This window comes from Athene cunicularia (assembly GCF_003259725.1).
Source record: "Athene cunicularia isolate RWA chromosome 2 unlocalized genomic scaffold, athCun1 chr2_part1, whole genome shotgun sequence".
Lineage (NCBI taxonomy): Eukaryota > Metazoa > Chordata > Aves > Strigiformes > Strigidae > Athene > Athene cunicularia.
The window spans coordinates 4,712,653-4,729,179 of NW_020799095.1; the positions used below are offsets into that span (position 1 = coordinate 4,712,653).

The following is a 16,527-nucleotide window of genomic DNA, read 5'->3' on the forward strand; positions in this document are numbered from 1 at the left end:
CTCTGAAGCTTTTGTATTAACTGCATCATGTAATTGCTCTGCATGCTATCATGTTAGTTAACAGTCTGTGAGGTCACTTGCTAAAGGAATGAAAGTACAAAATGGATCTGCATTTTGGCTTACTGTAGTAAGTTCATGTGTTGAACTCCCATGTTTTACTGTCCTCATGCTCTAGCTACTTCACATGTTCCACAAGATGTAGTGGTTGCCTTGTTTATTGTAGGTTAGCTGTCATCATCCTTTTTTGGTTAGACAACTGTGAAAATATTTATCAAACACACAAAGTCACAGAACTTGTTCTTACACTGAGAAATTATCTTATGGAAAATACATCCACAGTCACAGTTTGATTTTATGTTTTAATACTTCTCAGTTTTCCTTGGGGAAAAAAAAAATGTATTTAGCACCATCAGACAGATTGCAAACTATGTATTTTTTAATACTAATAAAAACAAACTTAAAATTCCAACTTGAAATTTCCATTTGGCAAGAGTATTTTGCACTGCTTGATTTTATTTTGAAATTAAAATTCGATGTTAAAAACAAATCTGTTTACACTCGCTCTATAACAGCAATATGATTTACATGCACTGATCCTAACTTTTTTTCCTTCTGAAAATGTGAACTGACAAATTCATTGATTGATGAACTTCACAATGTTTGAAGCATGATAACTTGTATTAAGATGGCAACTCTATTATGTTTCATGAGGATCTATAGCAATGGATTGCATAGTTTCAAGTTTTAAGCAAGAAATTATTAGAGAATAGGAAGAAGCATTTGGAGCTACTCTACACATGAACTCAAGGCACTGTGTCTTGGTAAAACCGCAAAAATATCATTGTGATTTGTATCCTTGGAGACACTATCTGTTTAGTTAGTTAGTTTTTTAAAAGTCCTTTATAAAGCTTTTAATTTCTCTATTCTGTACATACTTAACCTCAGAATACTGTAGTGGTGTAGGCATTTTGTTGCTCATTAAACTGTAGAACTATAGTATTGAATGACCTTACCGAGATCACATACCAAGTCAGTAGCAGTATAATAAAATGAAACAAGAAAGTTTATATCTTTAAACAGCAAAACTTTATGCCTTGACTAATTTAAGAAAATAATCATAACTGCATCTAATTCATTAAGAACGGTACAGAAAATATTTTTGTTTCTTTTTTACCTTGTTTTCTTCCATTTTACTGTTTAGCCTGCTTGATTTTTTTATCAAGCTGCTAAATATCATTTAAACTCTAAGTCTTTGGGTTATTTATTTATCTATTCCTTCTGTGGTTTTGCTAAGTGTTACTAGGTCCAACGACAATATTAATATTAAATAATGATAAGGATTATTTATTTTTCTAACGAACATTTGGTAAATCATTAATTATCAAACACTTAACAAGTTCAGCTGTCTAGGCACAGCATGATTCATTAGGTTAAATACAGGTTCACTGGTTGCACTTCTGTGGCGTAGAAAATACTGGGAAAAAGTCCAGATAATCATAATGGTCCTCTGCAGTCCTAAACTCTATTATGTGTGCACTTGCATATGAAATCTCATAAGTAAGATTTTATGCTCCATGTGTGCATTTTTTGGAATGGAAGCCAAGAGTAATTCACAAGTATCATGAGCAGACCCCAGGGAGGATGTTCTGTTACTCTTGAGCGAATTGCCTTGAGGGAAAACTTTCAAGTTCTATGTAATATTGCTATTCATTTTGTGCTGTTTGTGTTATTAGGGTGCAGAACCTAAAGTTTAATCAGAATCAGCATGGGCTGTGAGTAAAAATGTAGGAAGATTCCCCAGTGTTTGGTGGTATATTTCAATTTATTAAATGTTAAATTGTGTAAGTGTTTTTAGGTAACTAAGAATGGTGCTACGTTTTGTAGACCTTTTGCTTTTCTATTTGTAACTAGAGACAAAACCTTGCAGAAAATCATTAATCAGTCTGAAGAATGGAAGAACTGTTAATGTTTCAGAACTGCACTACTTCTTAAGGCTTTTTATTTTATAGTACATTTAATATGTACAGTTACAGAAAAACTTGGCAGATTTTCTCATTAAATTAGATTAATAAAATGAGAAACAGACCCATGCCTGTTCCAGCATAGGCTGTCATTGTGACTTTGTCTTAACTTCTAGTCTTGTCCTGCATTTTCTAGGTGAAGATTCCACTTTTGACTGTTAGAAAGTAACCTGCTATCCTTCTTTGAAACTTGGACCGTATTTTCTTAAACTTATGCACTACGCCTTAGAAGGCAAACTTTGCTTAAATGTCAACATTTTGTTACTCAGATAAGATGAAGGAGGTGCAATGTAGTCAATCTGATGTCTCAATCAGATGTCAAACTCCTCTTATTGTCTGTAAATTACTTCCAAGAAAAAATGTTCCATACCTCCTAATATAAAGTTAGCAAACTTTGTATTTAACAAATCTGTTTTCTCTATCGATATGTTGCAAAAAAAGTTTTGATTTAATTTCAGTAAAGAAGGAAAATTAATTTTACTAGGCAATTCAATAATTTCTTCTCTGCTAATGTGCCATGCTTTAATTAAATGCCAGACATTATCACATCATATATGTTGAATTAGTGTAGCCCACTCAGAAATCAGGAAATTCAGAAAGTCTGATTTGTTTCTGCATTGTTAACCTCCACTTTGCCCATCCTATGCTTTTAATTATAAAGATAATTAGAATGCTAAAAATAATTTGCTAATACAATCAGTAGAGTTCAAGAAATGTGTAATTTCTGAAGAAACTGTAGCTTGTCATCTTTTGTCTACTTATTAAGTTACTCACTGATTTCTTGACCTTCATCTTCACACCATCCAGTGCCTGTTATTTCTCACTTTCTGTCCCAAAAGAGACTATTTTTTATTTCAGTTGTTAATATCTCTGTTACTAGCCTAGATATGGAGGTTGTTTTAGTTAAATCTTAATGATAGCCAAGTGACCTCTTTTAAACTTGAAGTTCTGCAGTAGGCTTCTGGGAGAGGGGGAAGTGGAGTTCATTAACGTCTAATGTAAGAATCAAACCCCTGATTCAACTAGCAGTGAATTAGCCTCTCTAATAGTTAGGGTGATTTCAAGGATCTTGGAACAGTGTTGATATGTACTGAAGGCTATACCATACAGCAAATTTTATTAAACACTTTATAGCTCCTTGTATGACTTTGAATATTTTTTTCCAAAGTAAGTTTACAACTTTTTTAGTTGCTAGATAAAAATAATTTTGTTTGTTTGGTATAATTAAATCACATTTAAAGAGAAGCATTACTGCTCTTAATAATCAGTTATCTCTTTCTGAAGTAGTCAGAATGATTGAGAGGAATACAAAAATATTTTCGTGCATGTGCATTTGAAGAAATTGATGACACCCAGAAATATTAGGACAAATTCTGTTATGGATTTTGTAGTCTATTTAAATAAGTTAATAGAATATCCATTTCTGTGCTGCAGATGAATAACATTAAATAGTAATACTGCCCTGGAATTTAATATATTTTCTAGCATATGTTAACTTCAAATATGTACGATATGAACCTTATTAAGAATCTGTTACCCATTTTTAATGTGACTGAGATTATTGTGATTTTTTTGATTTAATCATTTGTGCCATTGGCTTCATTTCAGGAGGAAAAAAGGGAGCACCCCAGAGAATGCTGGGTTGTTCCCTCTGCTGCTTACACTGTGCTAATGAGGTGTCTTCGGGAAGGGGTAAGGATCTTTCATTGTCCTCAGTAGAATTTCTCCACTGTAATAACCCTTTAGGCATTGTGTGAGGATTGTAGCCTGCAGCACTGCAGTACCTTGTCAACCAAGTATTGCTCTTGAATTTAAATAATCATGATAAGACCATGACCTAAGCAGGGGATTAATGCAAAAATGCAGTGTTCTCTGTACATTGAGCATTTATGTATTGGTGCTTGTTTTCTGGAAATGAGATAAATTACTGTTAATGAATGTGGAATTTATTAATACTGTGGCTTGCTTTTGAGAAATGTTCTGACAGTTTGTACTGTCCTCTTGCAATTTGATTTTTATACATCCTTCATAAATCTTGGAGCAAGATTTACTTTCTGTTTTGAAGTGGTCGATACACAGTTTTTTAAAACTGCATTGTTATCCTACTGGGTTGTTAGCATTCTTTTGAGGCCAAAAAGTAGTCATTAGTTTTTTTCTCATACATATGCTATGCTGTATTCTTCATTTTTCTTGGTGATGACTTAGCTGTGATAGAGGAAGGGAAGAAAAACATGCATATAGTTCCAATTTATAAAATGAAAAAGAATTGAGTAGAGGGTTTACATCTATTGTTTGTATGAGACCACTTGACTTTATTTTTGCCCAAGGCAAAGCTCAAGGCAGAAAACATGTCAGAGGTTGCTGGAGGGGGGAAAGCAAGAGAAATAGCTTTTTTCTTCTTTTTTTTGAGATCTTTATTGCCTACCAATTGTAATTAATAGAGGAAGAGTCAAAATGCATTTTAACATCTTCAAACCTTCAGGTGATCAAGAACATACAACTGTGTTGGTATTGTGGACTATTTCCAGCTCATAATTAGAGTAAGATGTCATTCTAAGGCACATTTGTGAGAAGCTATTTAATTATAAATTTAGTAATGGAATACTTGCTATTTCTGAAAATTAATTGTAGACAAACTAAATCGAGACATCCGTAAGACACTAATTTATTCCTATATAATAAAATGACTTCTTAGTCCTGAAACATGTCAAAATTTTTCTTAATAATTTATCTTGATATATTTTTTCTTGAAAAAATCACACAAAATAGAATTACATTTCCCATGCAATAGTTTGAATTAAATTTAATTAAGCACAAATTCAAAGTTATATCTAGGCTAACCAAGCACAGGTGTGCATTTCTATAGTTTCTGTTTATGAAGATACTCGAGGTTTGCAATTGATTTCTTTTGCAATTTCTTTTGCTACTTTCTTCCTCCACTCTTATAGCAATCCTCTTCTTATCTTCCGTAACTTTCACAGCCATCCGTCTTTCTTGGAAAATGACATTGTAGCATCTAAAACTAGATGGTTAAAATCATATTACTGTTAGACATCTGTTTGCAACAGATTTTTAAATATTTTTTTTTTTAAGGAAAGAATAATCAGATATTAAATAAGTTTTTGTGCCAGATGTTTTAGATGCAGGGATGAAGAAGGAATGAACCAAGATGGAAAAACAGAGAAAGAAGGATTTTAAAGTATTCATTTTACTGTGTTACTTTTGCATGTTTGTTTCAGAAGTTGTAAGTGTAGGACTACTGAAGTTGATGTATCCAGGACAACAGTGTATCAGTCTCTTCAGTCTATCATATTATTTAGTGAGAAAGTAGATCTCACAATCTTTAGCAGCAAAAGTTACATAAAAAAATTTACTTAATGAGTTTTTATGAAAACATCTGTGTGATGTCACCTACCTGACTTAAAATATAAACCCATGTCCTAGAGTGTTTTCTGGGATTCTTTTAAAACATGTTTGAACATGTGGAACTATAGAATAGTTTAGGATGGAATGGACCTCTGTAAGTCATCTAATCCAATCTCCTGCTCAAAGGAGGTCGAAATCAGATTGCTCAAGGACATGTCTGTTTGACTCTTGAATGTCTCTGAATGGTGGTCCTAAGTCTCTCTGGTCAATGCCTGGACCAGCCTCATTATAAAGTTTTTTCCTTGTATATGATTGGAGTTTCCTGTGTTGTAACTTGTGGCCATTGCCTTTTGTCCTGTGGCTGTGCACCTCTGAGAATATTTGTCTTGAGCTTCTCTTTATCCTTAGATCAGGTAGTTGTAGACGGCAATGAGGTGTTCCCTGAACCTTCTTTTTGCAAGGCTGAATGGCTCTCTCAGCCTTTCCTCACATGTCATATGCTACAGCCCTCTGACCAGCCTGATTCCTTGCTGTGATGGGGACATGACTGGTGCTGTGGGCAAGGGGAGGGCAGTGGCTATTTTATGCCTTGACCTTAGGAAGGCCTTTAATGCACTCTCTCATACTCCCCTTATCACCAAATTGGTGAGATATGGACTCATGAAATGGAAGATAAGGTGGGCAGGAACATTCACTCAGGTGATCAGTAGTGCAAGGTCTCACTGGCAGCCAATAACTAGGAGTGTCCCTCAGAGATCAGTACTGTTTAATGTCTTCAGTAATGACCAGAGTGACCGACGGGAGTGTGTTCCTCAGTTGGATAACACCAAATTGGTGGGGGGAGCAGCATCAATGTGCTGGATGTCAGGACTGCTAGACAGGAGGACTATGGAAGACTGGAGGAATGAGCTGACAGGAACCTCATTAAGTTCAACAAAAGTGAGAGCAAGGGCTTGCTTCTGGGATGGAGTAGCCCCCCTGCAACAGTAGAAGGTCCTTAGGAAGCAGCTCTGCAGAAAGGGCCTTGGGGGTACCAGTGAAAAGTTGAACATCAGCCAGCAGTGTGCCTTGGCAGCAAAGAGGGGTTACAGCAACACAGGCAGTATTAGCAAGAAATAGCCAGCAGGTTCAGGGAATTGATTCTTCTCCTCTGTTTACCACTAGTGAGACCACATCTGCAGTATTGTGTTCAGTTCTGGGGTTCCCAATACGAGAAAGATCTTGACATTCAAGAGTGAGTTCTTCAGAGTGCTACCAAGATGATAACTGGAAGAAAAGTTGCTACTGTTCAGAATTGCTTCTTAATTCATTGCCAGATATGTTAAAGAGCTGTTTTCTAGTTACAGTCATATAGTCTTTTTCACCGAGAATAAAGCATAAACTACGTCCACATGTAAGAAAATTAAAATCAAGTGCTTTCCAGCTTTTTGCTTGTAAGGGGAAGAAAATAATAAGAAAAAAATCAGTTTGGGCCTTTGGAGGTTTTGTGGTCCAGCCTGCTGTCAAAACAGTGTCAGTTTATATTTGCATTCAACATCAAAGTTATATTAGATTGCTCAGGGCTTTGTCTACTTGAGCTTTAAGTAAATCCAAGGATGGTTATTTTGTAAACTGTGCCCATTTCAGTGTGAGACCACTATCACTTTGAGACAGACACTGACCTCCTGAGCCTTTTCTATGTCCTTTGGCCTCACCTTGTTCAGTGGTGAATTCAATTTTCTTTAGTCTTATTTTTGTTACTGATTTGTTACAAATACAAGCCCTTTTTATTGCTTTTTGAACCTCTCCAGTTTCCAAATCAGTGCTCTTTTCTGCTAATCTAATACACTGGCTCTAATGCGTTGGTTTTTTGATTGTGGTTTTTTTGAGTCAACTTTGCATTGCTCTGGTAGCCTGCACAGAGCCACTTTGTCTAGGCAGTGAGTGGCTCACAATGTTTGGTGGCTGCTATGCAAGCGTGGTAGGGGAGTGTGTGAATGATAATTTCTCCCCCCGATCCTGCTGTGAAATAGGAGATAGTAGAAACAGGTAAAATGAACAATCTAGATTTTTTTAAGATCTCACTTAAAACTAGAACAAGGTTTTGTGTAAATTTTATTGCTTGCACTGTTGAGGCACTGGATATGAAAATTCTGAAAATATCATCTAAACTTGTCTTCACTGTCTAATGTTCTTTGACTGCAGCTGAAGATCTTAGCTGCTATATTTCTTTATTTTACATTTGTAGCCTGTAATCTGATATTTATTCAATAAATTTCCCTGATCTACCAATTTATAACATGTAAGTAAGCTTTGCATTCTTACAGTAGTAATTAAGAAATCATAACTAAATTAAAATTAAATGTTAATTTTTCTAAGCTTATTTAAATAAATTTTACATCAGTATGTTTTACGGAATGAATATTTGTGAATATGGTCCTAGTTATGAAGATAACAAGCTAACTTTTTGTAATAAATTCAGAATTATTACAGTATGTTGAATTACTAATGCATATGCATTATAAATACATACTTGTAGTTTTTATTGCCAGTTAAGCTTTGTTTGATATAATAAGAAATCAAGACAATAAAACCAATTGATGTCATTCAGTACTATATTTTATATAGCTTTGAGTTTTATAAGGTCAATTTGCTGTTCTTCAGTTTTATTATGAACTAATCTGAAGTGTACTTGGATCTCTGGAGTTTTATAAGGTTTGTCATTATCAGAGCAGAATTGCCCTCTGAAACAGAACAGTAGAGCAGGAAGGAGTTTGAAATGTGCGTGTCCCTTTTATTTGTCTGTAAAGGAACAAAATGTTCAGAAAATGCACAGTGTCGTTTCCACATACCTTCTGTGCCTGAAAATCTAACACTGACAAGTGTATGTATAGGTGAAAGGAGTTTTAGGATGGCAAAGTAGAAGATTGGGAAAGTCTTTTATCTGTAGAGGATCACAAGTTCAGATTTCGTGCACTTCAGTGTTGTTAACTAGAAGCTGAGGCAAAGAACAGATGTGTTCAATGAAGTGTCAAAATAAGGATATTTGGTACACTCATAAATACACAAATGATAAGCCCAATTTGACATGTTTAGTCTTGGTATAATGTCTGTCAGAACCCATGTAGTAAATATTCCAATATTTATTTATTAATCGTTTCCAACAGTGACACAAAATGCCTGTTCAAGGCATCTGTGTTTGTGTCTGGGTTCAACTTTTAAATATTTGTGTACAGTCTCTACGATAGCAGTGTCCTGATTTCTACAGCTAAAGTGCTTAGTTCTTACAGTTTCTGTGCTGTGCAGTCATGAAAGATACTTTCTATTTCAGAAAGGATATTCTTATTTAATACTGAGTACCTAATGCTAATGTAGCTACCCTTTTCCTTTGATCCATTTCACCCAGTTTATTCAAAACTCCTTTGCTAAAGTTACCCATGACTACTTCACCACAAATGTATCATCCTATCTCTTACTTCAGTATCCTTAATGACTCTGCATCTTTTTTTGCTTTTCATTATCACATTTAAGGTTCAACCTAATCTTAACTAAGTGAAATCTCAACTTTAGTTGCTGCTTTACATTTGACCCTGTTCAAACTTAACGTTCCAGTCATTTCTCTCTTCTTTCTGCTTTCACTGTTTTCTCCCTTATATTTGTCCCTGCATTCTTTCTGATCCTGATACTGAACCAGTAATCTTTTCCATATCCAAACTACTCTTTAGTGTTTTTTATAATTTTTCTTGTCTGATTTAGTCTGGATTATGTTGCTTTGATGAGGTCCTTCACATTCAGAAACTGTGTGCAAGCCTGCTTTTAAGTCTGCCTGTGTGAAAGCAGAGAGGAATCATTGATAGCTTTCAGGAGCTTGGTATCTGTTCATTTCTGCTTGCAAATGGCATGTAAATATAAGATATACAATGATATACAATTTTAGTAAAGACTTCATAGAATCTGGAAAAAATCATATATAGGCAGTACACTTGCTGTGTGTGTATATATATATATATATATATATACACACACTGTTTAATATATACAGATATATATATATATATAGATAGATATATATATATAGATATATATATATACACATACACTGTACCTGGCTTTTAGAATGTGTATAATCCTCTCATTTTGAACTTTTGAACCATGGCACCTGGAGAGTGCATCTGAATCAGAAATAGCAAATGAGTTTACAAAGGATAATTTTTTGTCTCTTGAATGTGCAAGGTACTGTATAAGCAAGATTTTTAGTAAGTTAGAGCTTGCCAGTAAGCTATATAGTATACATTTCCCTCTTTCATATGGACATCTTCCTTTATGAGGAAGCAAGATATAAGTCTGAGGGTTTTGACTCTGAACTGATGAGGAATTTTAATAATAAAAGATAACTAAAAAATAAATGTGAATATCTAAGGCAGTATGCATTATAATGTGTATCCTTAACTGGAGCAGTTCCTTAACAGTGAATTTGAAAGGAGAATTTGTAGGGGAGGAGAATAAAATCATAACAATTTTCTTGGAAAGTATAGGACAGCCTATATTATAAAAGTGATAGTCTGAATCATATATATTCTCACTTTTATTTCTTCTTTAGGTATCGCTTTTCTAGCTTACTGACAGAATTGCCTATAGTATAAAAGTAATAGTCTGAATCATACACACTGCCACTTCAATTTCTTCTTTAGACATCAGTTTTTTAGTTTACTGACAGAATTGCTTGTAGTATAAAAGTGATGGTCTGAATCATATAAGTTATCACTTTAATTTCTTCTTTAGATATTGATTCTCTAGTTTACTAACAATTTAATTTTTTTTAAAAAAAAAAGGTATTTAAATTTTTTATTTCTGAGTTCCTTCTTCTCTGTGAAGGGTTTATATTGCAAATTATTACCAAATTAAGATTCAATTCTTATGAATGCTTGGGATGATACAGCTTTACTTCATTAAGTTATGTTTGCAGTTTATTTTTGTTTTGTCTTTTTAGATTAAAGGAAGAAGTGTGTGGAAGTTGATTTAGAATAATGATGGAATACAGTGTTACTACCTGAATCTTTCAACTTTTCCAATGTTTCTACATCAGTATCACGCATAATATAAAAAGATCATAGAATATGTTATCTTAACTTTTAAATGAAATTATATTCTTTTTAGGTGGTATGTTGCTTAGCATAGTGACTATATCTTCAGTGACTCCAAAACTTCTAGTGCATTGTTAATTTTTTAACAATCAATAAAAATATCTGGTAGATTGCGGCGGGTGGAGGAAGCAAGCAGCCGATTCAATGTGAATGATAGAGCAAGCTTCAAATTTATTGATAGAAATCACACCTTATATAAGCAGTCTACAATACACTACTTGCAACTCTACTGGATACATTCAAGAAACTACATTATAATGTCTCAGCCATTGGGTACATTTAAAAGATCACATTATAATACCCCAGCCCCCTGTGGCATTTCTGGTATGCATAAACATCTTTCTTGCTGTGAACCTGCTTCTCTCCCAGGGCTGCTTTCCTCTGACCCCCAAGGTCATAATATGCCCCAACTTATCTCCTTGTTCTCACAACAGTCCTTGCTAGCACAACTGAGCCCTGGATCTCCATCCTTGTTTACATAACTGTACCCTGGGTTCTTTCCTTTGTTTACCTCAGGTGGCTGGGACCAACTTCTGCAGGGAGCTATGGCCTTGCTCTCTCCAAGCCGTTCTCCAACAGTAGATTTAGTTATTTCAAATAATGAAAGTAGCTTCTTTGATGACTTTGATTTGCATTTTTTTTTTTTTTTCACAATTGGAGTAGAAAGACATGATTAAAAGAAGTTCTCTTTTAGCAGTGTACATTTATTTATCCTTTTGGTATTTGCTTTCTCACTCAGGGCTCATTTTCACTAAGCATGCATGACTTCAACTGGAAACAGATACATCTGACAGTGTTCAACATGACTGAAAATTAGGAGCTTTATCTTTAAGTGCATTTTGTAAAACTAGTTGAAATCTAAACCCAGTGGAAGTAGAGTATGTGCTTGTTTTTGATACAGTTCTTTTCATATATTTAGATTTGATGCAGTTCATGATATGGACAGGGATTAACTGTTACAGAATCATAGAATGGTTTTGGTTGGAAGGGACATTAAAGATCATCTAGTTCCAATCCCCTGCCATGGGCAGGGACACTTTCCACTAGCCCAGGTTGCTCAAAGCCCCGTCCAACCTGGCCTTGAACCCTTGCAGGGGAGGGGGCAGCCACAGCTTGTCTGGGCAACCTGTGCCAGTCTCACCACTCTCACGGTAAAGAATTTCCTCTTTATGTCTAATCTCAATCTACCCTCTTTCGGTTTAAAACTGTTACCCCTCATTCTGTCACTACACTCCCTGATAAAGAGTCCCTCCCTATGAAATTGCTTTGCTTGTATCTTGAAGATCCATCTCTGTTCGCTAACATAGTTTATATCCTGGTTAACATGACAAGATGACTCCTTTAGATAAGAAGCCTAATACTGATTTAGGTCAGATCTTTCCTTCCAGAGAGCTAATTAAGCAGAAAATGGTGTAAGTTTTCTTGCTTAGACAGTGCTCAGGAATAGATCCCAGAGGAGCTGAGATGGACAATCTTAGGTGGCAGCAAATGGAATTACTCTGACAGCCTCACTGAGTTTTTAGAGTGCTGTGACAATACATGACCTTTTTCTATTAGCCGAAGTAACAGGACTATCTGGCACAGGGCATAACTCATCTGGCTGAAAGAAAATAAAGCTCATCTTCAGGACCAAATTTTGTGAAGAACTGTAATTGCATCTGGAAATTTGTTAACATTTTAATAACTGTTATCCTCTGCATAATAATTTATTAATGGGATTGTAGTGCATTTATTAAGTGTTTCTGCCTGCTTGAAGTTGCAGTGGAGTCCCAGTTGGCATTCCTAGCAATCACTTCACATGTAAGAGAGATTTAACTTTACTATTAACTTTTCAATTATGCATTTGATTTTAAATACATATAGTCAGTTTGATAAATCCCATGTATTTTTACCTTAACTGTAGCAAAAAAAAAAGAGACTGAAATTCAGAAGTATAATTAACAGAAAAATATTATAAATTAATATTATTTATTAAAAGTTTTGATAAACTTAATTTTGGTAAACATATAGGCTTATTTGTGTATTTAGAGCTTTAATAGATCAGAAAGATACAGTATATTGCAGTAATAAAAACTGTAAGAAAAAGAGCAGCCTAAATCTTCTTTGGTGTCATTGCTGAAAATTAGAAGGAAGACCACAGAGATCAGTAGAGTTTTATAAAAGAGTGTAAATGGTTTAGATGGGAATTGGCTTTAGTATTTCTTTTAAGTATTTTGAGTAGAGCTGCAATTCTTTAGCAGGGCAGGAAGGATTAGCATGAAAATGATGAATACGGCTTTTTTTTTTTTTTTTTAAATAGCATTTTACCAGAGTTTTCGAATATTTTTACATTAGTGTCTATATTTTAGAATATCTAAGTCAGTAGAAGGAAGAGTGAATATTGAATATATTTTTAATGAAGTATAAGTTCTCCCCTTCTGGAAGGCTTTTGTACTGCTTTCTGAAAGGTTTCATTATCATTGCTCACAGTTGTTGGTGATTCTGATTGTGAAGATAAATGTCAGAAATCCAAAGGTTAGTAGGATAATGTGGACATTAGTTTAAGAAAGAAATCAATTAGATATTATGATGAATTATTTGTGAAGCCAGGCTATGTGGTAGATGACAAATTAAATTGGTTGTCCTTCTTATATTAAAATTCACTATTCCTGAAGTCAAGAGCCATTTAAGATATTAGTGAAAGACTTCACTTATTCATACTTAAAGATTGAGATAAGGTAAGGCAATGCACAGCCAAAAAAACACCAGCAATGAATCATCCGTTTCTGTTAAGGTAGAGACTCTGCAAAAAAAAAAAAAAAAAAAAAAAGATACTAAAGAAAGGAGGTAAGGGGGGGGAGAAAAGAGAAAGTAGAGACACTGCTTAAAGTGATCTGTATTAAGTTAAGCTTTCACTGGGGTCAGTAACAGTTTTCTTGAGAAAGAATTGCTGCCATGTGAAGTTCATGATGTGCTGATGGCTTGTGATTATTCTGATGTGATGGTTTTTATTCCATGGAGACATTGTAGTACGAATAGTATTATGTAGACATTAAAGCTACGTGTACAGTGGATTTCCATAAATGATTCTGCATATAAAACTATATGATTAAAAATATGAAGGATTCAAAATCCCTTATGGAAATTTAGGAGTTTATGTAGTAAATGGGACCCAATGGTTTATCTTAAACATTGGTCAGGGTTGTCTATTTTGGAAGAGGAAGAGAAGGAAGTTATGGAATAACTTGGCTTGCAAGAAGGCTTTTTCTTTATCCCAGGGCTCTTCTGCATAAAGAGGGTTTAATGATTTTTTTTTTTTTCCTAATGTTAACTGTGTGTCATAATCTTGCACTTTGGAGCCTGTTGTAGTGATGAGAGTGTTGATACACAGACATTCGTAAAGAACTGATCATGGAACACTTCTAATATAACAAAACCTTTTCATTTTTTAGTGACTACATTTAATTTGAAGTGGTCATTTGGAGCTGAAAGATTTTGTATTAAATTTTACTTGCATTAAGTTGTCTTTGCAGTAAAGGCGAAAAGTGGGGGAAAGTGGATCTGTAAACATAATTTTGTCACAAGATGAGGTTTCCTATGAAATTACTTTGGCGAGTATCAAATAAAATTAAGAAATCCCACTAAGATGATATAAATGGAATAAAACATGGACACAGGAAGTAGCTTAAAAAGAAATCAGGAACTTTAGAGACATTTGCAAATGCGTTTTCCTTTCCTGTCCTCCCTATAGGAAGACCGGGTGGTGCACCATTTGGCAGCAAAGATAATTGAAAATGTTTGCACTACTCTCTCTTGTCATGCACAAGGATTTATTACAGGAGAAATTGGACTGCTCTTGTGGTACCTTTTCACACGTTCAAGAGTAGATTCTTTGAAGATAACTGCTGTTTCGGTAAGGAATTTCCTTTTGTGATATAGAAATGTTTTGGGATTTATTTTGAAAAACATTCTGAATTGAGACAAATGTTTTTGACCATGTTTCTATATGTATGTATATTTATATTTCACATTACATTAAAACATATTTACAAATTATCTGAAATTGAAAAGTGCGCATATTACAGTCCAGTGCTTATGAAAAATACTTGTGAATCATAATTTTCTGAAACATATATTTTCTTATGCTGGTGATCATGAGTTATGATTGAAAAGTGTAATCTTTTAAAGAATCGATTAAATTCTTGCAAAATTGAAATTTCTTTTTTGTATGATATTTTAAATAAAAAGCGTTTATTCTTTTTATCTCAGACTTTCTTAGAATACATATTTGAAATCATCATGTTCTATAAAATTGTCAGGGATAGCCTTTGCCCTGAATTTGTAAGTTAATATAGGATGATAACAAGACAAACAGAACTATGATATGCAAGCAGAAGGTTTGGAACAGAAAGATTTATAAGATATAAAATACTTAGCAGGGCTGAGAGTGTAACTATATCTCTTAACAAAACAAAAGCCATACCAGTACAGGTAGTATTTTAGAACTGAACAATAAGTTGACTCATTTTAAATGAAGTGTGATAACTCATTTCCTGAGTAGAGCTCAGGCTCACTAATGAGATTACTGTTGGCTTCCAGAGAAAAATGGTAATGTTGCTGTAGCAGCAGTATGCACTTAGACACATCTAGCATTGAGGTAATAAACCAGAGAGAATTAAAAATATATCTAATCTGTGGCTGAAGAGATAAATGGTAGAATAAATATATAATTTTTAAACATATATGTATTTATTAAACATTTACCTTGGTGTGTATTTGTGGCAGAGTCTTGCTTGGGAAATAAAATTCTCATATACTGGGAAAAAGTGTATTTAGTAAAATACATGTTACAGAAGCTTTTGTTCTGTGGCTCCTGAAATTCTTGGTAAAAACTTAGTCTTAGAACTTTTATGGGTAGAGGATTTTACTTTCTAAAAATGTGAAATATATGTGTAACCTTTATACAGAGCATTTATAGCTTAAGCCTGCTCGTGAATCTGGCTGCTAGGCTACATTTTCAGAAAGGCTCTTTTTGAGACTTTACTTATTTGTTCTATGAATTTTATGCTTACATCATGACTGTATTTATGGTAAAAGACTGGAGATTACAGTTACAATTTCCTTTACTTACTATTTCAGTGATTCTGCTCAATCCTATCTCCTACCACTACTTTTGCCCTAAGGGAACAGTTCTTGTTGGTTATTAGACTGGGGAGTTGTTATTTGCTTGCTTCTAGATCATAGCTGTCTTTCAACTTGTCCTGAAGTTTTCCTCCTGTTTCTCTGCTATCCAGTTGAAGAATTTTGCTTTGGCATTAACCATTCCCTTAACTCCTACACCAGGCTTCCAAAGCTGCTCTGTTTGTAGGGGCCTTTTACATAGTTACACCTTTGTTGTGTGCCACAGTGAGCAGCATATCCCAGAGGAAGTCTATCTGAACTACATTCAGACACTGGACAAAGAAAGATCACCAGAGGAAATGTTAGTGGGCTTTCTTTTAGCCCCTCTTGAAAAAGGTTGTCAGGTTCTTCCTGGACAATATGGCATGCTTGAGTTAGGCAAAAGCTTTTATTTCTGCTCAGTAAGATACAGAAGTTATGCTTCTGATTCTCAAGAATACACTTGTCATCAGTGCAGACTCACTACGGCTTTTTGTAGCAGTGGACTCAGAGGTTAGTATTATCAGTGGCATGTGGTTTTCACACTTTGCCCTTAGATGAGGTTTCCAGGGACTATGAGGAGAGAGGGTTGTCTGTCCCTCTCTGTTCTCAGCCTCTTTTGAGATCCTGGATCACTTGATTACATAGGCTGTAAGGTTGAGATGAACCACTGAGAAATCTTTTCTTTGTCATGATACTTATGCTGTGAGTAGCTAGCCTCTCTTAAGCACTCCTAGAGTTGTCTTTTTTTCCCATAGCATCTGATGAGAAGAAAATCTTCATGCATCTTATCTAGAAGGTAGGAGAAAATATTTAAGAGGAAGCTAAAACCTGAAGAGCTTATTGTAGCCTAGTTTACTCCCCCCCCCCCCCCCCCC

At 34.6% G+C, this 16,527-nt stretch overlaps 1 protein-coding gene across 2 annotated transcripts in view; it reads left to right on the forward strand.

The window, feature by feature from the left end:
- Positions 1-16,527, forward strand: part of ULK4 (unc-51 like kinase 4) — a 249,423-nt gene that overhangs the window by 42,138 nt on the left and 190,758 nt on the right. For both annotated transcript variants that reach the window (XM_026843577.1, XM_026843576.1), the window contains exons 18-19: positions 3,630-3,713; positions 14,241-14,402. In XM_026843577.1, the coding sequence (XP_026699378.1) occupies positions 3,630-3,713; positions 14,241-14,402 (246 nt within the window). The remainder of the gene's footprint in view (positions 1-3,629; positions 3,714-14,240; positions 14,403-16,527) is intronic.